The sequence below is a fragment of the Centroberyx affinis genome, unplaced genomic scaffold, assembly GCF_046629955.1.
Source record: "Centroberyx affinis isolate AG114_WGS23_722 - 3 ecotype Tasmania unplaced genomic scaffold, CSIRO-AGI_Caff_v1 ptg003363l_1, whole genome shotgun sequence".
Classification (NCBI taxonomy): domain Eukaryota; kingdom Metazoa; phylum Chordata; class Actinopteri; order Beryciformes; family Berycidae; genus Centroberyx; species Centroberyx affinis.
Window position 1 is genome coordinate 4258 of NW_027281356.1, and position 23614 is coordinate 27871.

The 23614-nt window shown below is 39.2% G+C and overlaps 2 protein-coding genes across 2 annotated transcripts; both read left to right on the forward strand.

Annotated features, from left to right (window-relative positions):
* Nucleotides 1–5719: 5719 nt before the first annotated feature.
* LOC139660696 (fibroblast growth factor receptor homolog 1) lies at nt 5720–20255 on the forward strand. The gene is made up of 11 exons (XM_071538894.1): nt 5720–5952; nt 6091–6184; nt 7015–7186; nt 7910–8048; nt 9843–9941; nt 11489–11649; nt 13579–13716; nt 16029–16140; nt 16753–16852; nt 18108–18207; nt 18483–20255. Exons 1-11 carry the CDS (start codon nt 5913–5915, stop codon nt 18582–18584), a joined length of 1257 nt encoding a protein of 418 aa, XP_071394995.1. The 5' UTR covers nt 5720–5912; the 3' UTR covers nt 18585–20255.
* Nucleotides 20256–20460: 205 nt separating this feature from the next.
* Nucleotides 20461–23614, forward strand: tmem97 (transmembrane protein 97). Its single transcript, XM_071538893.1, has 3 exons — nt 20461–20620; nt 20749–20893; nt 22009–23614. The coding sequence occupies exons 1-3, from the start codon at nt 20507–20509 to the stop codon at nt 22281–22283; spliced, it is 534 nt and encodes a 177-aa protein (XP_071394994.1). The 5' UTR covers nt 20461–20506; the 3' UTR covers nt 22284–23614.

The window sequence follows — 23614 nt, forward strand, 5'->3', positions numbered from 1 at the left end:
CCCAGCACTATACCTGGTCTCTGGTCCAGATTCCCCCCCCCCCCCCCCCCCCCCTCTCTCGCTTCTAAGCCCGAGAAAGCGCCGGGAACATTTCGATGAATAATCACAAACTCGCGAAATCACTAGAACGCCGGTTGAAACGCAATCGGGACAATGGTCTCTTTTGTTTTAGGGATGCGTCGCAGCACTTTCTACACTCGAGTGGTTGAAAAACGAGGATCTGTGCAAGGTTTTGCGAAGAGAACAATTGAGCCCCAGTGGAAGCACTAAACTGGCGCACTTTGCCGAGCCCAACGAAACAAAACTCCCCCCCCCTTCGTTCCTGTGAACAAGGCAGCCCACGCCATGAAATAAATGTAACATATACTTGCATACTAACGCATCTCTGAATGTATGTCAGTATGGCCAACACATGAACTGATGTTGCTTCCTTGTTGTGCATTTATCACCTGTTGATGTCTGAATGAATAGAAGAGTTAAAGATCCTATGTGTTGGTATCATACTTTCAGCCGTCAAAGTATGTCCACCAATCGACACGATGGTGAAATTTGGTATCTAGTATAGAGATAATATATTGGATACTGTAATGAGCTTTTAAAAATGGTTCTCCAAAGGTTTTATTTGTGCTCCTCAGTAGCGATAGTGTCACTAGGAAAGAAAAAAAAAAAATCATGTGCTACCTCATCGACATCTGCAGTCTATTGGCCAACTGTATCCCTAAAAGTCTGTGACAGTATTAATAACAATGCTTCCTATTGAGGTACATGGTACACACATTTCAAAAGACCTCCCTCTCCCTTCTAGGACGAACCAGTCCACACGAGTCCTGAGGTTACCAACATCAATTTGGCCCTTTTTTTTGCCAAAATGTGTTTCATCCCGCAACTGCCAAATATGGTGATTTGTGCAATGTTGATTTGTGTATACCCATAACTTATTGATCAAATTTGAAGTCATTTTGAAACTCAAAAGCTTGAGTATGAATCTGGGTTTTGTTCCGGACGGGTGCCATAGTGAATTGTTTTCAAAGAGACGCTTTAAGAATAATATACAGTATATGTTGAATACATAACATTTTTTCTTTTTCTTTTTTTCCATTCTGCATATGCATTATTTTATAAAGATTTATTTTTATTGTTGTGATTTTTTTTTTTTTTTCAAGGCACGCTTGGTTTATTTAAGGATGTTCCCATCACTACTGCTTCCAGATCCATAGTTTATATTGTAAGAAAATGGAACCACTCGTCAGGACTTGAGTTTGGATATTTAGCTCTCATAATGCCACGCCCAAAGGCATCAGTGCAAGCTTATCGTCGTCACAGCGCTGTCGCAAGAATGACATTTGATAACATGCCGTTAGCACAGCTACCTTTCACCTGTTGGATTTCTCAACTATTCAAGTTACTGTCAAGGTGCAGGGCAGAACAAGTGCACATGAAGTTTAAAAGAGTACACCAAGTTTTTGGGAGATTGTCTCATTGGTCAACTTCGCTGTTAAGCGATGAGAACGTAGACACCAAAATCATCCATGTATCCCCGGTAGATCTTTGGCTCCAGTACTTAATGCTAACACTATAGCATACACTATGTTGAGTGATAGTAGGCTCCATGCTAACACTTGAGCAACTATATTGAGTGACTGTAGGTAGGTGTATTTCAAAAGGCAAGTGATGTAAAATCATACATATTTGAGAGGTAAAAAAATCTATTTAATAACAAAGAGCATGTGTGTCCAGAATTGAGGGGTTACTCACTTGAACTGGTTCCAAAAATAAACCCAGCTACATCAATGATATTGCGTTAAAGAAATTTCAGTTTTTACATTTATGAATATACTGGCCATACAATGAAAACCACTAACAACTTAACTAAAAAGTCAGTCTTCTTAGTTTGGTTGACACTAGTGGTCTACTATCACTTAACATAGTGTATGCTAAAGTGTTAGCATGGACCCCACTATCACTCAACATAGTGTATGCTAAAGTGCTAGCATGGACCTACTATCACTCAACATAGTGTATGCTAAAATGTTAGCATGGACCTACTATCACTCCACATAGTGTATGCTAAAGTGTTAGCATGGAGCCTACTATCACTCAACATAGTGTATGCTAAAATGTTAGCATGGACCTACTATCACTCAACATAGTGTATGCTAAAACGTTAGCATGGACCTACTTTCACTCAACATAGTGTGCTAAAGTGTTAGCATGGAGCATCAGACCCAATTTTGGTGTCTATGCTCTCATCACTAAACAGCTAAGATGACCAACAGACCAATCTCACAAAAACTGTGTATTCCTTAAAGTATTGTGTTTTGTAACTGAAGCCAAGCCGCTGGCCAAATAGTTCAGTGTGTACACCTACATGGACGATTTTCTGCGTCCATATTGAGTTGGTAGATACCCGTGGTCAAAGCCAAAGTCCTTCACAGATTGCAGGCATCCATGTTTAGTGTGTGGAAACCTCAGTCAGTTCACCTGAAATATAGGACATATTTGTACTTATTCTTCAACATCTCATGTTTGCTTTCCAACTGACATACACTGAAGTCCCAGCCCCAGCCATACTGCTCGACTTAACAGGAGTCAGAAATATTCACTGACTCTTTGTTTTAAATTAGCTGTGAAAATATCATTTCAAAGTATCCAAATTAGCAAAATAAAGATAATGCTATTGTAATTGCAATCTTTTCATTTTGGGTTTCAAGACTGCACCCTGCTAAATAGGCCACATCTCTGTCCTGGTGTTAATGGAAGGTTCCAACACTAGATACATTCAGCTTTTTTTTGTTTTCTGGGTGCCAAGTCTAAACTTTGGTTTCATTTCAGACCTTTACATTCTTTTCGGTTCTCATCTCTCCCTTTTTATCAGGTGGTTTGGCTCATTCATTTGACTGCTTAGGTTGAACAAACCCTTGTCGAATCCTTCGACTCCAGCGTCCGGTTTGTAGTAGCATCTGTAAAAGCTCTTGAGGAGAGCTCAGTCTCATCACTGTGAACAGACATCGGTCAGACAGCAGACGGCCAGTGGCTCCCATGGATTTATTGATTTTGTCTTAATAGACGTTTTCCTCTGGAAGCTGAACTCCAGCTTTCGAAATCACGAGATAATGTTCTGTGTACTCGTTCCCCGGATCCTTTCTAACGTTTTAGCTGCTGTATTTATGTGGAGAGGGTGCTTCTCACGATGGATGTACTTGGATAAATGTCTCTCTCGTTGAATGAAACTTTATTTTCCTTTTCTCGAATACGTTTGTTGAACAAATGGAAATGTATAACTGAGTGCTATTTATGTTTTCTTGCCCATTTCCCCCCCCCCCCTCCCCTTCCACCAAACTATAGATGATGTCCCGCTGTCGATTTTGTGTCCGAGGCTGAAAAAACGCGTCACGCGGCTCAAAGGGAAAATTTTATTAAGGATTTGTCTCTTGAGAAACCAATTTATGTTTGCTTCATTTTAAGGTGCAATAGCTGTCAAACATGGTTTTTTTTTTTATTATTATTATTATTTTACAGTGAATGTGCCCTGTAACTACTTCTTGTGTGCTGCAAAGCTTACCACATCTGTGGCTCTTCTGCAATCGCAAAAACACAAACAAGTCGGGGGTTAATTTCAGCACAATTTCCTCAATTCAGGAAACCGATATTTTACGCCCAACTGAACTGAGCGGTATTGCAACGGAATTTGGGCTTCAGCTCCACTGCAAACACTGATCATTTTGAATCCTGTCACTCACAGGGCTAATTTGTTAACCCTCCTTCCCTCTCTGAAAGAATGGTTTGGAGTGTTGGCAGGCAGTGCAATCTACTACTGAACTGTCTGTCCTTGTCTGTACCCTCCTTTTTATTTAAGTTAATTTCCATTGGATCTGAACGAGACGTGTTAATTTAAAGAACTTTTTTCTTTTTGTAAAGGTGTTGTTGAAAGAAAGTGACATTGCACTGACATGAAAAAAAAAAATGTACATAAAAAGTGTTTTGTAAATAAGCCAATTAAAACTATGTATTTGAATATGAACTGTACAAAATACTGTACTTGTAGTTGTATATGGAGTGATACCGTTGATCTGTAACAAATACCCAAGCAACAAATTAAATTCTGCAGAGGAAAATGAAGTCACGACACGCTGAAATCTGTTTTCATTTGCGTCTTGTGTAAGTCCCACTGATTTTGTGTTTTAACTTGTACTTACTGTTTTTTTTTTTTAGACTGCTGTAAGTTGGCCTTGCATATAGGAGAGGAAACCACAGGTTCTCTGCAGCAACTGCCCTGAAGTAAACACTTACCGAAACAATCCTTCGCACGATAGGAAGGGGCTTTTCTACCTCACTTCCTATTCTTAACGCATCGTCTGCCGCATTATAATAATATAATAACAATAAACTTTATTTATATAGCACTTTTCTTAACAATGTTGCAAAGTGCTTTACAAAAGAAAATAAAACTAGACAAGGCAGATGAAATGAGAATAAGGCCAAAGGGCTTGAGCACTGAGGAAGTAAGGGCATTAAAATGAATAAGATCAAATAAATAGAAGCAGTAGAAACAGTGTAAAATAAAAACGTATATCAAACATTTCCCAAGGCTTTCACAAAAAGAAAAGTTTTAAGAGGAGATTTAAAAGAAGCTAGAGAGTTAGTGTGTCTGAGTTTGGTAGGCAGAGAGTCACTCCATAATGGAACTCATTATAGTCACTCCAGCACTTCTACCACAAATACAGGGATTAACCATGGCTGATTTAGTTGGCAAAGTGTTAGGGAATTGGTACCATAACTCCTTTCTGTTGGTGGATCCCTGACTGTCCATCAGGACCCTACAGCAAGCTCGACTCTTGGTCAATTGTCATTGACCAAAAGTCTAGCAAACGTCAATGAAATGATCCAACAAGTGATGTAGTGGTAAAGATAAAGGAGGGTAAAACTCTGTTATATTGTCAGAAAAACATTAATTTATGCCCTTTTCCCCTTGAGATACCTTGTCTAAAAATAACTTGCTTCAATTTGACAACACTTGCTGTGATGTATACCACTCACTTCCGGTCTGAAAGATTTGTGTCGGCCTAAAAAGGTCGGAGCTCCACTACGTCCCTAGATCCAACACTAGATGTTTTCTAACTTGGGTTTCACCGAAGACTCTTCAAATTCCAAGATGCACTGCTCGTCCCTCCCCGGATTCAGATGCAGGGTCTTTGCCACATCTTAGGGTTTAGCGAGCTGACACCCATGGGTGAGTGTCAGGCAGATTCTATTTCAGAGCGTCCTGCAGCTCAGATGAAGGTTTAGCAAACCGCCGTGTGCTCCTGTTCATTTCCTCTCCCTGTATTGTGGTCGACAAGCGATCGACGCCCCTCCTTCAGACAGTGCTGACAGGTTAGAGGTTCCCACAACACAGCCTCATTCTTTGGTATTTCTATGTAGCTGCAAAGAGACTTCATGAAGAATTATCTCTCCTCTGACATTTGGACAATCGGAACTTGCCTCAGTTGGGTTCTGCAGCTTTCCTCTCTTCAGCATTGCGGTCTTTCATGAAGGAGAAGACTTCATGAAGGCACAGGTGAGGTTTTTGTTTCATTTTCTCCATTGTTGATAGAGTCTTTAACGTGAACGGATTGTCTTACTGTACCTCGGATGTTCTTCTTGTTGTGGGTTTCAGGTTTGGGACAGGATGGAACTGATGTGACAGATGTTGCTCCGTTCTTTCATCAAACGGTCATCCCTTCTCATGGCGCCGTCGCATTTTTGAAAACGGAAGAGGTCCACAAGACGTTCCAATTTGGTTTACAATGAAATATGATGAATATTTCCCTCTGCTGAACCTGCCATGTTCCCCTTTCCTTAGATCGCTGATTATTTTGTAGGTGCTACGACATCCAGCTCCCAATTTCAAGTGTTGTTCTTGACTTGGTGACATGATGTCTGATAACTCAACCTGTCAAATTATCTCCCCAGGTGAGCTTTTACATTTTGCAGGCCAAGACTTGCATTCCTGTAGACACGTATCCATACGTCATTCATACATTGGGAGTACATTGTGAGCCTGGCAGTTTCTGTTCGTTTCCATGCATGTTGCTGTTTTCATTTCTCCAGATCTGCAGCTGGACCTGGGTCACTACATACTCATCGGCATCTTGTCTTTCACCACCCTGGCCTTCATAGTGCTGGGGACCGTGTGGCTCCGAAAGTAAGAGAGCTGAAATAAGCTTGATTCGGCAGGGTTTTACTGAATGCTCCAACCTTAGTGAAAACTCTGTTTTGGTTGAGTGAAAGCTGCACTAGGGAAGATTTTTATGTAAGAATACACCCGTCTTCACACCGTAAATTTGCAGTGTTTGTCCAAATTGAATTCTGGTGTCGGTGTGGTCACTGGTGGGAAATCCTCTCCACACAGGTCATGAATCCAAATTTAAGAGTGAAATGCAAACTGTCTCCTAAACAGCAGTGAGCAGCGCCTCATGCAGAGAAAGCTGGACTCACCAGCATTAGATCTTTTGCCTCTCTCATCCCTTTGGAATCCTTTGATACTGAGCTGAAACTTCAGGTCCCGGAAGTAAATTTCCCATTTATTTATCCCATAGGGAATGTAATTATCAGCTGTGACATTTTAAAAATGTAAGGTAGAATTACCATGAGCTACCAGATTGTGAAACGACTATATATGTTTCTGTAGAGGCCATCAGTCAATCTGACTTCCACTTTGTTGTAAATGAAACTTTGGAGCGGTTCCACCGTGGTTTTACTGTCAGACATGATGATGATGATAATGAGTATATTATATTGTTGTATTATGTTATTATATAATTTAATATCACTGTTGAAAAAGGGAATTGATGTCACTCGCAGTGCTGTATGGGATGAGTAGGCCTAGTTCATTCCCTCTTTAAAAACCTTGTAGTCTTGTAAAGTCTTGTAAATTTATCTCCCACAGAAATATCTGTGGGAGGAAATTCATTTCGTCTTTCTTTCCCTCCCTGTGTTTTACTTTGCTTTACAGTGCTTTTTCTTTTCTTCCAGGTATTGCTCTCTGGTCCGTACCATCAGGGAGCAGAAGGGGAACCGGTTTGTCTTGTCGACCTCCACCTCGCTGGAGGAGGTGCTGGCCAAGGAGGAGATCCCTGAACAGGCTCCGTTACAGCCGGGGAGCACAGCCAGGTCCTCCAGGCGGCTCTGGAGAAGCCTGCAGCAGGTACAGCTGCTACACCCACATCCAAAGTAGGCTGTGGATGTTCTCTGCTGCTTGGACTCCCCCGTGCAGATCTTTTAGATTAGGTTCCTCTCTGATTTTAAGATTTGAAATGTAAAGTGGTGATCTGCGAGATCCTCGTTTTTTAGATTTTGTCTCCATCTTTGTTGCTCAGCGTTCATTGCTGTGGTGTTTCTGCACTGCTCTTCCCAGAGATCACCTGTCAGTCAAACTTTTCTTTGTCTTTTTCCTTGGATTTGACTTTCTGTAGGTGGCGCTCTTTTTTTTGTCTGTTCAGCCAGTTCTTCTTCTGTTTATTCCAAGCAAATCGGAAATGTAAAACGCATCACTTCCTGTGAGCCAGAGGATTTTCCCCAGAAAGTATTTACAGTATATTTAAAGAAATCTAAAGTTTTGATTTATATCTAACATGATGCAGACCTGTGCAAAACATAAATCATGCTCTCAAATGTTTGAGGTAGCAGACACTTGATTTCCGCTGCCAGACGAGACACAACAGAGGAAACCTCTCTTGCAAGATAAGCTGAACTGAGCGCTTGGTATTTTTCATCTGACACACATTGCAGCCGACGGTATCTGCTGCATCTCACAGATGTGGATGTACAGTACGGAGGTTATCGCGTCTGTTGTGTCTCACCGAGATATCACTGCTGTTCAAGATAGAGCCTCGAAACAAAAATCAGGCTTTGATGTCATTTGTCCAAGGGTCCTCGCTTCACCAAGTCAGACCTGAACCTGCTGCAGCTCATCAAAGCGGGGAAGGAGGGCGTCTTCTACCAGGCCAAGATGACCAGAGGAACATGTAAAGGCCACAGCATGTTCACCTGCAAGATCAGCAAGGAGGGTAAATACTTTGCAGAGCCGCTCTGGAGGCAGAAATAATCTGATTGGTTGAGTTTAAGTGGTTCTTTGGCTCAGTGGGCAGAGCCAAAGAACCAAAGGGTTAGACTAGACTGAAGCCCAATGAAAAAGACGAGAGGTAAGAGAGCTAATATTATGAAGCCAGCACTCTTGGAACTAACTGAAAAAATACAGTCTAGCCATACTAAGGCACTGTCATTTTAACATGCGTTCACTGAAGCACATTGAGTCTACACCTGTCGTATGAAATGTGCTATATAAATAAACTTGACTTTGACTGAGACTAATTACATGCTGAAAATTAAATCATGAAAAATAATCCATTTGGGTAACACTTTACAATAAGGGTACATTAATTAAGGGTTAGTTAATGCTTATTAAGCATTCATTAACATTTAACTAATGTGTCTGGTAATCATTTACTAATGGTGTTCATGTTAACTAAGGTATTAATTTATTCATTATTTAATACTAATCTTTATAAACTATTAAATAATGTATAAATTAATACCTTAGTTAACATGAACACCATTGGTTAATTATTACCAGACACATTAGTTAACTGTTAATTAAGGGTTAGTTAGTACTTATTAAGCATTAACTAACCCTTAATTAATGTACCCTTATTGTAAAGTGTTACCTCCATTTGATTTGTCCAACTCAAACAGATTCCGCTTACTTTGCCTTCAAAATTTAAACCAATGGCTTCCCTCACAATACAGACACTCAAACACACATTAGTGCACATTAACAGTAGTGTGTAGTACAATTTAAATAGTTAAAGAGTGCAATTTGACTAGATTTGAGTAGAATTATCAACAACCATAATTAACCATTTTTCAAGATGTGTTAAGTGACATTTGTGTGCAATGATGAAAGTCTCATTTTCCAATCTGGCAGTGAGTTCACATAAGAACAGTGGTTCCCAACTCCAGTCCTTAGGACCCAAGTGCTGCTGGTTTTCATTCTAGACGTCTGATAGGGACTGATAGAGACCGAAGACCAGGACTGAGAAGCACTGCATTGGAAGAAGCTGAACTAAACTGAAATTACTTAGAAAAAAACTAGTTTGACCTACTTTGAAAAACTCATGTCATATCTAGATCATATCTATAACTCATACATTTATACTCAGTCCGGACCTAAACCCAAACCAAACTACACTGTCTGGCTTCTTCACCGAGAAAAGTGGAAGGAATGTTACTTTTCTGATGTATGGAAAGTTTATATAAATAAATAGCTGTGACTACAAATAATAAAAAAATAAAATAAAATAATGAAAAAAGACAATTCCATTCTTTTCTTTTACAGCCAAAAAATATTTGGCAGTTGCAGTAGTTAACTACGCCTCAAAATAACAAAAAAAAAAGTACTAAACTACTAAAAGCAATATCCAAATTTGAATTTAGTTTAACTTAGTATCAGGCTACAGCAAAATGTAGTTATTGTAATTACTTGTGTGACTACATGTGGTGAAACTGTTCCCCAACACTGTCAAAAGGCTAAGTAATCATTTAATTTTGTAATCTGTAATCTGATTATTTGTGTTTATGTAATTGAATACAGTTACCAGCTTTTGCATTTTCATTACTGTGATCCATGTACATGTAATTTGACACTCCCCTACACACACATACACACTCTCTCTCTCTCTGTTCGTCTTCAGAAATTCTGCTACTTTTGTCAGTTTTTCTATCATCAATTAGCCATGTAGTGTTTTTCTCACAAGAGAGCTTTATTCTATTTTTTTTTTTTTTTGGTCATTTTTTCCCTTGAGGTGTCCGTCCCAAGCATGTGGACATGGAGGTTTCCATCATGAGGAAGCTGATGCACCACAAGAATATCCTTCAGTTACTGGACTGGAATACCACCGAGGGTGAGAAACACGTTTTAACATAGACTCTGATATGATGTCCTCTTCAAGGATAATACTGGTTCCTATTGGCTGCTACAACGGAGAAAAATACCTTAATATTATAATAATAATAAACTTTATTTATATAGCACCTTTCAAAATAAATGTTACAAAGTGCTTTGCATAGAATAAAAGAAAATAAAACAGATGAGAGCAAATACAAGACATTACTGAAGAAAAAATTGTGACAAAATGAAATGAACAGTAAAATGCAAGGTTGTAAAAATGAGTTTTGGGCAGTGTCTTAAAAGCATGTCCTGATGAGAATCAAAAATAACTCCCAGATTTCTGGCTGCTGGCTTGATATTAGCTGTTAGGTCTCCAAGATTTTCATGAATTTTGTGGGTTCCATCAGGAGTTGCAGAACGTTTGGAGACATCCAACATTTAATGTCAGCTAGGCATTCCCTGAGAGTGTCAAGACTACATGAATCACTGGATTTTACAGGGAGCTATAGTTGTGTGTCATCAGCATAACTGAAATAAAATATGATGTGTATGAATCATGTGGCTGAGTGGGAGGAGCATAGAAATGGAAAATAACATAGGGCCAAGGATGGATCCTTGTGGGACTCCACAGGAACACTGAGCTGCGGAGGATGTAGAACTACCCAGGCCAACAGAGAATTTTGATCAGTGAGATAAAATAATCTGTAATCCCTATGAAATTTCTGAGACGGCTAGTTAAAGGTCCCATATCGTGGAAAACGGGATTCCCCTTGCCTCTGTGATTATAAAGGAGTTGGATGGTCTATCTAAACATGGTGAAAGTATCAAAACACCAATCCATATTAGAAAAGCGAGCCTCTAAACGAGCCGTTTGGACTTCCGTAACTTTGTGGCGTCACAAAGGTTCGCTCATTATCATTTTTGTAAGAAATAATAGACTAACTAAGTGTTTTTTTCAAAGCGGTTGAGCGGTTGTCATTGTTTATTACCAGAGAGTTTTCCCTACCTGTAGCTGCCTGCTCTGCCGGCGCTGTGGTGTCTCACGTTTCACTCTTGAAACGGTTAGCCAATCAGAACAGAGGGGTTGTTAATATTAATGAGGCTTAAAGACACAGCGACAGAAACAGCCTGTTCTTGGTAAGGCTCAGAGAGATGCTAGAAAATGAACATGTAAGAAGGGATTGAGAGTGTTTTTGGTACATGACACCACACACACAGCTTTGAATGGACCTCAAGACAGAAAATATGGGACCTTTAAGATGCTATGATCAACCATAGAACCAGAATGGAGATCACTTGTAAGGCTAAGGAGAGCAGTTTCTGTGCTGTGCTTAGACCAGAAACCATACTGGAATTTCTGAAATAAGTCATTACTTCTCATGTATATGGTTAGCTGATTATAGCCAACCTTCTCTAAAATCTTGTCAAACAAACAGTTACCTCTAATGACATTTGGAGCCGCCAACATGCAAAGTTGCCTAATGCAGCTTTAAAAAAAAAACACCTTGTGAATATCCAGATGTCTCTGTGACTGTGTTTGACTGTGTTTGGTCCCTCCAGAGCCTTATGTGCTGATCATGGAGTATGTGAGCTACGGCACCCTGAGGACCTTCCTCCAGACCAACCAAGGCCGGCTGAGCTCAGACCCCGAGCTGCCGAGCCTCCTCACCATCGCCTCCTACCACATTGCTCTGGCCATGCAGCATCTACGCTCCAAAATGGTAAGAGGCTGCATTCACTCCCGGGGAAATGAATGAATGAGGCAGAGAGACAGACAGCAGCTCAGTGGTAGAGTTAAAGCAACCAATCACACTGTAGGGTTTCAAATTCACTAAGTTGAGATGACAGTTTATTGAGTCCGGTGGGGACATTTTTGGGATTCAACAGGGAAAAGAAAATAGAATCTAAGCACACAAATAAGCAATAAAAACAGTAGAAATAATAAATGCAATAAAATGGAATACAAACAATTGTGGGTTTATATTAAACATATCGCTCACAAAAGTTTTAACTTCCATTGAAAGATTATATGGTTGTCTATGGGTTGAGCAAATTCTCAGATCTCTTGGGTTTATAAAACCCTTTCAAAACAAACTAGATTAACTGAAAAATGCATGGTGGTCAATCTGAAAACAAGTCTGTTCCTGAAAAGCAGATATGATTTGGGAGATACAAGGTTTTCATTTGACAGCGATGATAGTTAGACAGACTGTATTGGTGGGGAGTATGGAGGAAAGGTGGAAAAAAGTATTCAGAGGTACTGTGAAAATGAAAGGAGAAACGGAAGCAGCAGTGCATTTAAGCATGCTTTTGATTCCAAGAATAAAAAGATGACAGAATCTACCATAACCTCATAAGGCCAGAAACCTGTATATTGAGCTGTATCCGCGAACAGTTGCGTCAATATGCTAATCTGAGGTGCAGAACGAAAGACCAGTGGAGGAAATTTCTGTTGAACCAACACCATTGTGATTAGACTTTCCAACCACTGTGACCTCATGGAAATGAAAGCTCCACTGGTGAAAATTATGATTTTAGCTGGAATGGTCAATTTAAATATTTTTTCTGTATTTAAATATACTGCAGTTTCATAAAATGTACAAACCCACTATGAAAAATAACTATAAATACTTAATTTATATATTTTCATTTCATTTCACCAATGTCAAGTATCATCAAGCATCAAGCACAAAATTAGCTAAAAATATACTGTCTCAAAATGCCATGTTCTCTGTATGCAAAACACTTATTTTTCAAGTTAACGTGTAGATATGGCCTCCACACCTGACCTGCTGAAAAAATAACATCAGAATGAAACTGCAAAATGCACTCTGACTTTATCCACTGAGAAAACAAGTAACTAATATGCAAATTTGTATGTGCATTTTCTTTAATAAAACATTAGCTAATTTGCTAATAACAACAAAATGCCATGTTCTCTGTATGCAAAACACTTGTTTTTCAATTTAACATGTAGATATGGCCTCCACCCCTGACTTGCTGCTTCTTAATAAAGATAGCTGCTAATTTATGTTTTGTCATTTCTATTTTATGGGGCATTTTACATGAAAAAATGACAACAATCTGAGGTTTTTGCCCTAAACGTACAACTGTATTTTGTAAATAATTTAGCAAATCAATAAATAAATTCCAATCCCTCTGTAAATTACAAAAGTTATTCATCAGAATAAAACTGCAAAATGCACTCTGACTTTATCCACTGAGAAAACAAGTAACTAATACGCAATTGTGCATTTTCTTTAATAAAACATTAGCTAATTTCCTAATAACATTATTAGATGTCAATAACAAAATAAATAAAAGCCATGATACAAAAAGTGCTGGTATTTCTATAAATGTTCAACATAAAATTTCAAATCTTGTTTCCTATTGACCTGTGTGGTACCTGCTATTAAAAGAACACTGCAGAGATTTGCCACTTTTACCTCGAGGAATGCGCACATTTACAACCCCACTTGATGTGCACATTAACCTCTAATGTGCACACTTTCCATTAACCCACATTGACCATTAAACAGAAATTCATGTCGGATTCAGAAGATTCTTTCTATGCAAACACATACACACACACACACGCACACACACACACACAGAAACCAGATGCTAAGGTGTGCTGGGCTTCGTTCCAGGTCGTGCACTGTGACCTGGCTCTGAGGAACATCATGGTCAGTAAGTTCCCATGGGAGGTGAAGGTGGCGGAGTTCGGCCTGGCCAGAGACTTGACCAGCATGACGAGTCGCCGCAGCAGCCACTGGAAGAACCCTCAGGTCAGACACTGTCACCACACACACTTATTCTACACGCCCAGTAATGTTACTGTCAGGAGTTATGAATGTTGTTGAGCTCCACTAGGAGCCACAGTAGGGAACAAAGGACAGTTTGACTTTCAGTTTATCTAATTTAACTCAGTATATCACACTTTTAAAGCTGCTATGTGTAGCATTTTAACATCATTAAATCATTACAACATTCATCTTGAGACATCAGTATAATTGCCGTAAACCAGTGGTCCTTAATGTGGGGTCCGGGGACCACCAGGAGTCCTTGAGGGGGTTCCAGGGGGTCCCCAGCAAATTGATGAATTGTTAAACTTCAGCATTATTTCATTTACAAGAATTAGAGAATGTAGAGGAATGACTATTTTGATCATAGTTTGACTGTTATCTCTCTACCTTCAATACAGATAGTCATGGAATTCTGGACAAAATCATATCTAACAATAAAAATATTCTCAGATTTGGGTTCAAGAGACAAAATCTCATCAAATGGGGGTCCATGGCCCTAATGTGGATTAAATTAGGGGTCCTTGATATGAAAAAGATTGAGAATATCTGCCATAAACAGTTGAGACCATCACTGAGAAGATTGCCAGCCTCTACACTGCATTTTACATTGTGAGCCACTGGGTTGGATTTGGCGGGAAATCTGCTGTATTGGTTGACAGCACAAAAGAGGATTGCTTTATGGCACAAAAACAGGACGAGGGCGCTGTTTGCCCCCGATTGCAAGTGGAGGTAACAGTAGGAAACAGGAAAACTGCTGGATTGCTTTACAGCACAAACCAGGAAGTATTTTTACTTTGCAAGTTGGCCTATTACACAACTTTATTCAAGTTCTACTGTTGGAACTGCGTAGTTTCAACATGACGTTGGAGGAGGGACAAGTTAGCAACATCCTCTTAGCAACAGGAAGGGTTTATGGGAAATGTGGTCTTAAAGGAATAGTTCACCCAAAAATGAAAATTCAGTCATTATCTACTCATCCCCATGCCAGTAGAAAATTGGGTAAAGTTTGTTAGTCCATACAACAGTTTCAGAGATCCCTGGAAGAAGTACACTGCAGCATTCTCCAAAACAACTGTAGTTGCTGGAGACCTGTCTTCAGACTTAAAAAAATAACAGAAAATAACCATAAAATGGCTCCATGCAGCTCTTACAGCATAATCCAAGTCTCTTGAAGCCAACCGATCCCAAAGTGACTTGAAAAGACCGACATTTACACCATTATTTAGCTGAAATCACCACTCTAGCTGTTGATTTCAAAATACGTCATGTTTGCGCGCACCCCGGCCTCGATAGGTAAGACTAATTAGAATTAGCAGAAACAAGACTTCTGGTTTGGCTGTTTAGCCTTCAGAATAAAAGTGCAAGAATTGAAAATAGGTAGAAATACTGTTTTAAACCAATTACTTTGTATTTAATTGTCAAATTCAATAAGTGAGCATCCATATTAGTAGTAGTAGTATTAGTAGATAGTTTGAGTTGTTTTGGAGAAAGCTGCAATGTACTTCCTGCAATGACTGTTTGGACTGTATGGACTAACAAACTTTACCCAATTTTCTTCTACTGGCATGGGGGTGAGTACATAATAACAGAATTTTCATTTTTGGGTGAACTGTTCCTTTAATTTGGAGAAACACTAGAACTAACAATACCACTGGTGCGAGATAGAGGTGACCAATCGTCTCCACCATGGTCTCATTTGTTTAAGGCAGTGGTTCTCAACGTGGGGTCCGGGGACCACCAGGGGTCCTTGAGGGGGTTCCCGGGGGTCCCCAGCAAATTGATGAATTGTTAAACTTCACCATTATTTCATTTACAAGAAGTTAACACAATTAGAGAATGTAGAAGAAGACTGTTTTGATCATAGTTTCACTGTTATCTCTCTAACTACCATACAGATAGTCATGGAATTCTGGACAAAATCATATCTAACAAAATAAATAATTTCAGATTTGGGTTCGAGAGACAAAATCTCATCAAATGGGGGTCCGTGGCTCCAGTGTGGACTAGATTAGGGTCCTTGATATGAAAAAGGTTGAGAATCACTGGTTTAAGGTATTTATACCAAGGTATCACAATGAATTCGACAATGATATGTTTAAAATTCTAAACATAGCACCTTTAATTATGGGGGTCTGTGCTGATAGTTTCAGTTTGAATTCCCAGGTATCTGCTGCTCTGTGCTTGGTATGTGAGCGGGGATGCCCCGAACTGTACTACCGAACACATTCACATGAAATATGGAAAACAGATTATATTTGTGGAGTGTAAAATAAAAATTTCCATCATCTGCATAGCAGCGAGTGCCCCTGCGCTGGTACCCCCCGGAGTACTTCAAGAACAACTACTACAGCTTCAAGGGAGACGTGTGGGCGTTCGGCATCTTGCTGTGGGAGATGCAGACATTTGGTGAGTTGGTGGTTCAGGTAATATGAGTGTACACTAATCTGTGGCATAAAATGGCTGGAGGTGTTAGCCTGTTAGACTCAGATGTCTGGCTGATATCGTCCAAAAATCAGATAACAGTGACGGAGGTTTCTCTCTGACCACAGCTGTGTCAAACAGTCTGGAAACCCTGACGTGACCTTTGATTTTCTTTCCACATTGTATTTATTCATTTAATTGTTCCATTTTCTTTTTTGTAAATTCATTATTAATTTGAAAGGCCTAATATATCCCAGAATTTCCACTTACAAGAATACAATTCTGGGGGGGAAACACTGAGAATTTTTTGGCATAAAAATGGTCAAATTCAAAGAATCTCGGCACAAAATCGCTAAAAAAAATCTTTAGGAATAGTTCAGTTTTCAAAATGAAAAGAGTTCCACAATTTAGAAAAAAAAATGTGATGCCTATACATACAAAATAAAGCACAAAATTAAAATGTATCATGGTACTTTTTAAAGGATAGTGGGGAACTTAAGTCCTTTCGTGGCAAGATGACAACACTTTTACAGACTGGAAACCTTTGTTTTATGGATATTGCATGAAAATTATTAATCATGTTTAACTTGCTGGCAGGTACCTTACCATACCCCAACCTGGAGACATCGGAAGCGGTGGTGTACCACATTTGTGTCGGTCACAAGAACACAAACCCCGAAGGCTGCAGACCGGAGATGTGAGTGACGGCGAGAACTTCACACGTGTCTCATTTACCTTTTAATAGATTTTAGTGGTATTCTCTATGGAGATTTCTATGGAAGCCCATTTCTGCCAGTGTGATGAAAAAAAAAGATCCTGTAAGTCATTATAATGAGTTAGTATCTCAAAATAATGAGTTAGTATCTCAAAATAATGAGTTAGTATCTCAAAGATACTAAGTAATTATTTTGAGAGAGTTTCTCATTGTTTTGAGATACTAACTCATTATTTTGAGAAAGTTTCTAATTATTTTGAGATCATTATTTTGAGAAAGTTTCTAATTATTTTGAGATCATTATTTTGAAAAAGTTTCTCATTATTTTGAGATACTAAGGCATTATTTTGAGATAGGCTACTAACTCATTTTGAGAAAGTTTCTCATTATTTTGAGAGACTAAGGCATTATTTTGAGAAAGTTTCTCATTATAATGACTTACAGGACTGTTTTTTTCATCACACTGGCGGAAATGGGCTTCCATAGATTTCTATATTCTTCTATTTTTATAATGAAGCTCCCAATAGTCAGTAGTCTGTGCCAATATTCAATATCTTACAATCTTTTCATGTCCAAGAAATCCCACAAAATGACAAGGATTCCACTAAGAAACTAAACCCCTTCATTTTAATCCCTGAAATGTCCTTCATTTCTCATTACATAAACATTAATTACCCATTAAAAATAACGTAGCTTGAAAAAAGGGATTTATTCATGGGTTGGTTCACAGAGACAGTAGTAATTAAGGGGTTTTTCATGCCTTTTGTGCAGGTTTACAGGTTAGTAAGTGGAAATTAATGGAAAAGTTCCTGTCTCCCTGAATTTTTCATTAAATTGAGTCAAGATTTAAGGTGTTTAAGGAGGTTTCAATGGGATCTCCTCCATTAATAACCATAATTAAGGGGATTTTTCATGAATTAAGGGGTGAATTAATGAAAATGTAAGGTGATTTTAAGGGATTACTGGCTCATAGAATTGAGTGTTTTTACCCAGAATTGCATTGATGACAGAATGGAAACAGCATGTGTCCCATCAAATGGCACTCAAGTTCTTCATTAAAACCCATACTAATGACATTTGTTTAGAGATAAAAAATTATATTTCAGTGCAGGTTTTCCAGACTGTCTTTAGTTTTTAGTTAAAAATCCTGTTGTCTCTTGTCTCTCATTGTGTCTGGAGGCAGCATTGTTAGATACCTAAGTGGTTCCTAACATGTTGCATGTTCAAACCCCCGCAGGCTTCACATCATGCGAGACTGCTGGCAGGAGCCGTACACGCTGAGGCCCGCCTTCACCGACATCGTCCGCATCCTGGAGAACATCATGGAGAACGACGCGGTAAGCAGCAGAACTGCCCCTCCGTCTTTATCAGTCCATCATGTATCTCACTCATCTGATCCTGAGCCTGCAGAGAAGTCACGGAAACAGAAGAGATGTAGACACCGGATGTTTAGAACAGCAACTGTTTCAAAGCAAATTTCATGAACTGGATATAGGTTGCATCACTGTTGTGTTGCATCGGTTGGGCATAGAGAGCAGAACAGACATTTAGTTCTATGAAAATGTTGCTAATTATTACTTTAAATAAAAGTATTCTGTTTCCTTCTTTACAGGATTATGTGGACGTTGAAAGCCCGACACTTTTAGTGAAAGGAGAGACGGAAACCCATGAAAGGATCTGCCTAACAACATCCAATATCACTATAGAAGATTAAGCTATTGTCTAAATGCCGTCTACAAAACTCAAATTTCATTTCAAGAGGTGGTCAAAAGCAGGTTTTGAACATTTTAAAGCAACAATCACCACCTATTACTTGTTCAAGTGAAAATCCACCTTCAAACAGAATTCACATAAGTTGCTCTGATGGTCTTGGACAATTTAGATATAATTTGTAGAATTTTGAGTTTTAAGTGAGAATTTCTGATCTTAAAGTCTGAATTCTGAGTTCTGACTTTAATCTCAGACTTCTGACTTTAAACTCACAATTCTGACATTAATCTCACAATTCTGACTGTAAACTCAGAACTCAAATACATTTTTCACATGTGGCCCTAACCCTCTTCTGTAGAAATGTGTTCCAGTGACATAGCTGGTAATGCCACAATGCCACAATGTGGCAGTCCACAGCACACTTACCAGAATCTGGGTATATTTTCTGGTTCAGAATTTTAGTGCTACTATGTCATGAAGCTCATTTGCGTGTACAACCTCACACAAACATTTTATGAGCCTACAAAGTCAGTCTGCCAAATATTATTAGTAGAGCCAGTCCATAAAATGATATCACAGATTAGAGTCATTGCTCTCTGGGCAAACGCTTTAGGAGAGTTGTTCCAAAGATTTAATTAAAGAGTTTAAGATCATAGGAACTACTTGTGATTTCTGTTTTGGTGTGTTATATCACTTTAATACTGAGCTGAAACCAAATGGTTTGCATTATTCAATCACTAGGTCCTCAATATGATATTTTAAATCAGTGATTTTGACCTTTTTCATATCATGGACCCCTAATTTAGTTCACATTAGAGCCACAGACCCCCATTTGATGAGATTTTGTCTCTCGGACCCAAATCTGAGAATATTTTTATTGTTAGATATGATTTTGTCCAGAATTCCATGACTGTCGGTATTGGAGGTAGAGAGATAACAGAGAAACTATGATCAGAACAGTCATTCTTCTACATTATCTAATGGTGTTAACGTCTTGTAAGTGAAATAATGATGAAGTTTGATGACTCAACAATTTGCTGTGGACCCCCTGGAACCCCCTCAAGGACCCCTGGTGGTCCCCGGACCCCACATTGAGAACCACTGTTTTAAATCATGGATATAAAATATGGATGTAGAGGCAACCCTCTTTAACCTAGCAACTTCTACGGCAAAATGCCATCAAATATTATTATATTACAAAATACAAGGACAACAATCCTAACAGGAGCTGAAACGCAATTTATCTGGACAAGAAGCTGCAGTGTAATAAGACTACCAAGACATTGCCATGGGCGATGCTGCCTGACAGTGACGTCCAAATGACTGTTCCAACTATCAGAACCTGAAGAGTGATTACAGTCATGTTGCCTTCGGGTACTGTTGGAAATATCGCAATTACAAGATGAGTGCACATAAACGACCCAACAAAGTGCTCAGCTGGGAAGGTTTTCTATGATACCCATATGTTGCAGGGATGTGACATTAAGGGACGGACAGCATGTCAGCAACTGTTGGTAAAAATGTGCAATTTATTGTTGTACGTTCTTGTTTGGCATTCTATGTAAATAATTAACATTTTTTATGTTTCTACTTTCACTTTTTTGTTTAATTCTTTATCTATTAGATGCCATGCACTTTTGTTTGATAAATTAATTAAAACCTTTATGATAAGTGTGATGTGTATTTTCTCCTCTTTATTTTGCCACTGCGCGACAAGTCGTATTTATTTACCACTCGACGAAACAGGAGTTTACGTGGAGCCCTGAAGGCAGCATTAGTACGACGTTCGATGGTGCGTTCAGGAACGGCCCATTTTACAATGCAGCCAATGGGATCCGACCTGGCAACACGCGTTTCTACGACACAGCCGCTGGAAACTTGGTCCATGGTCCCAATCTGACATTTGGACAGAATAAGTCAGAGATAATGGCTATCCGAATATTAGAAATCATATTTTTCCTCTATTTTGCATCTCATATTCCCATCACGCTTTTTATTGACTTCCAAGCCCTGCTACCTGAACATGTGTATCCCCAGGCGGTAAGTGCCACTTCCATTAAAAACTACTATCCATTGACTTATAAGTTATCAGGAAAGTTTCTAACATCACATTATGTTCTGTGATTGCAAAGCTACTCCCACTTTAAACCTTTCTATTTTGTACCCAGCTGAAAGATCTTCTGAAATGGTACGCAGCTGAGTTCCAAGATCCAATGATGCTGGATCCTCCAGTCTGGTTCAAGTCCTTTATTTTCTGCGAGGCTTTGCTTCAAACGCCCTTCTTCCCCATTGCAGCATATGCTTTCCTAAAAGGTCAGTTAACACAAAACTTAGCCTAGCTGTTATACACAACACACCTGCGTATCTGTGGCGTTAGCCGTTCAGTCTTGCTAGCCCGACTCTGTTCAAAAATTTGTCCGTTAAATGTTTCCTTGCGTATCGGCACAGCTATATAATCAATAAAATGGCCCAATACTTTTTTCTGAATCGTTATGAACCCTTAAATTCGACATGCACATATCCAACTTGATTCAGTACAACGTCTACTTTTAGAATTGGGTTACACAGTCCGCTAGCGCCCACCAAGGTGTAGACTATGTTGGTGGAAGACGATAGTGAAAATAGCAGTCAAAGTAATTCTGAGAGTTGAAATGTTATTGAAATGAGTGCTGCTTGGTGAACCACATGCATGCCGAAGTGAAGAGTGACTATCCAGAGGAGGTACTGCATATGTATTGAGATATGTGTCTTTGCCTATAAGCAAGGGAGCATTAAACTGCCAGTTTTTTGCACGGAGTTTGGCGTGCTGCATCTCTGAATCTCGTAAAATAGCTCAATTCTGACCTCTGTTGGATTTTGCTTGCTTAACACTAGAATGGCCGTTCGATTTTGGAAGTCTAGAGCAGTGATTCTCAACCTTTTTCATGTCAAGGACCCTTAGTTTAGTACACATTAATCATATTTTTTTTATTGCAGACCCAAATCTGAGAATATTTGTATTGTTAGATATGATTTTGCCCGGAATTTCTTGACTATCTGTATTGTAGGTAGAGAGATAACAGTGAATCTATGACCAAAACAGTCATTCTTCTACTTTCTCTAATTGTGTTAACTTCTTGTAAATGAAATAATAGTGAAGTTTAACAATTCATCAATTTGCTGAGGACCCCCTGCAAGGACCCCTGGTAGTCCCCGGACCCCATGTTGAGAACCACTGGTCTAGCGAAGGCAAAAAACTTGTCTGTTGAAGGGGGTAAAGACAATTATAGCATGGTTTTATTCCATTGTTTTTAATAGAAAGTGAGTATGGGGGGACATTTTGAAAGCTGAGGCCCTGTTCACTGACAACAAACCCCCAGCAGAGCCACTGTGTTTCTGCTGTCTGGAAGCACTTCTCCTGATCATCCTGTGTGTGTTTGACTTCCCAGGTGGATGCAAGTGGATTAGGACTCCCGCCATAGTGTATTCCACACATGTGGCCACCACGCTGGTGCCCATCCTAGCCCACATCCTCTTCTATCCGTTCCCTACGGAGCCCCACCCCGGCCCGCAGACCCCGAAGCAGCGCTGGATGCTGGTCTCCATATACGCTCCGTACCTGCTGGTGCCTCTGCTGCTGCTCCTCACCATGCTGCTGTCCTCCACATACAGGCCGAGCCCCAAGGCCGCCAACGTCTCCGCTAAAGCCAAGAAGAAGAACTGAGACGGAGGAAGACTTTTTGTCTACGTTCGTGAATGTAAAATGTCCGTGTGCGCTCTGCTGTATAGAAGTATGAGAGGCTGTGTAGGACAGTGATTCTCAACCTTTTTCATATCAAGGACCCTAATTTTGCACACATTAGAGCCACGGACCCCCATTTGATGAGATTTTGTCTCTCGGACCCCAATCTGAGAATATTTTTTATTGTTAGATATGATTGTCCAGAATCCCATGACTATCTGTATTGTAGGTAGAGAGATAACAGTGAAACTATGATCAAAACAGTCATTCTTCTACATTCTCTAACTGTGTTCACTTCTTGTAAATGAAATAATGCTGAAGTTTAATAATTCATCAATTTGCTGAGGACCTCCTGGAATGCCCTCAAGGACCCCTGGTGGTCCCCGGACCCCACGTTGAGAACCACTGGTGTAGGACATAATTCAGACTTTACTACCCACACACACACACGAAACACTCGTACATACACATATATACATATACTACTAAATACTCACACATAATAAACACCAACACATACAACTAAATACACACGCACACATGAAACACTCACACATACAAATACACTAATAAATACTCAACACACATATGAAACACAAATAAATATATCCAACTAAATACTTGTACATACATGAAACACATACATATACACACACGTGACAAACACATATACTACTAAATACACGTGAAATACATGCATACTATGCTCGCACATAAAAATATGAAGCACTTTAACATATATGGTATATGTAAAAAATCTTGCATTATATATGTGTGTGTAAGTGTCTGTAGTGTTTATCAGGAAGACATCTCACTATAAATGGAAAGCAGGAAAAAACAGATTTTGGCAGAACACCGTCCATACTAGTACTAGTATTTTTACTGGCTTCTATTCAGCAAAAACCAGCTAGACAGCATCCTTTGCAAGTGCAATCTATGAACAAACGAACAATAAGTAATACATGACTGTTGTGAAAAATGACTGTCTCACAGCACAAAATGACTGTAACACATCTGCGGAGGTTGATGGAGTTGAAAAATAAAGTGATACATTTTGGCTAAATAACTGGTGATTTCAGCTATAGAATACATATGATTTAGACACATTTTTCACTATTTGTTATATGATAACTGTTGATTGAACAACAGGTGATTTCATATTTAAATAAAATAGTACTTAGACACATTTGTCACTATTTGTTGTATTTCAAAGGCTGGAACATCATTGAACCTTTAGTTATTTTTTTTAGCCACCAGAGGGCATCGGATCTAAACAGCTGATGTACAATACTAACCCATACACCATGTTATCT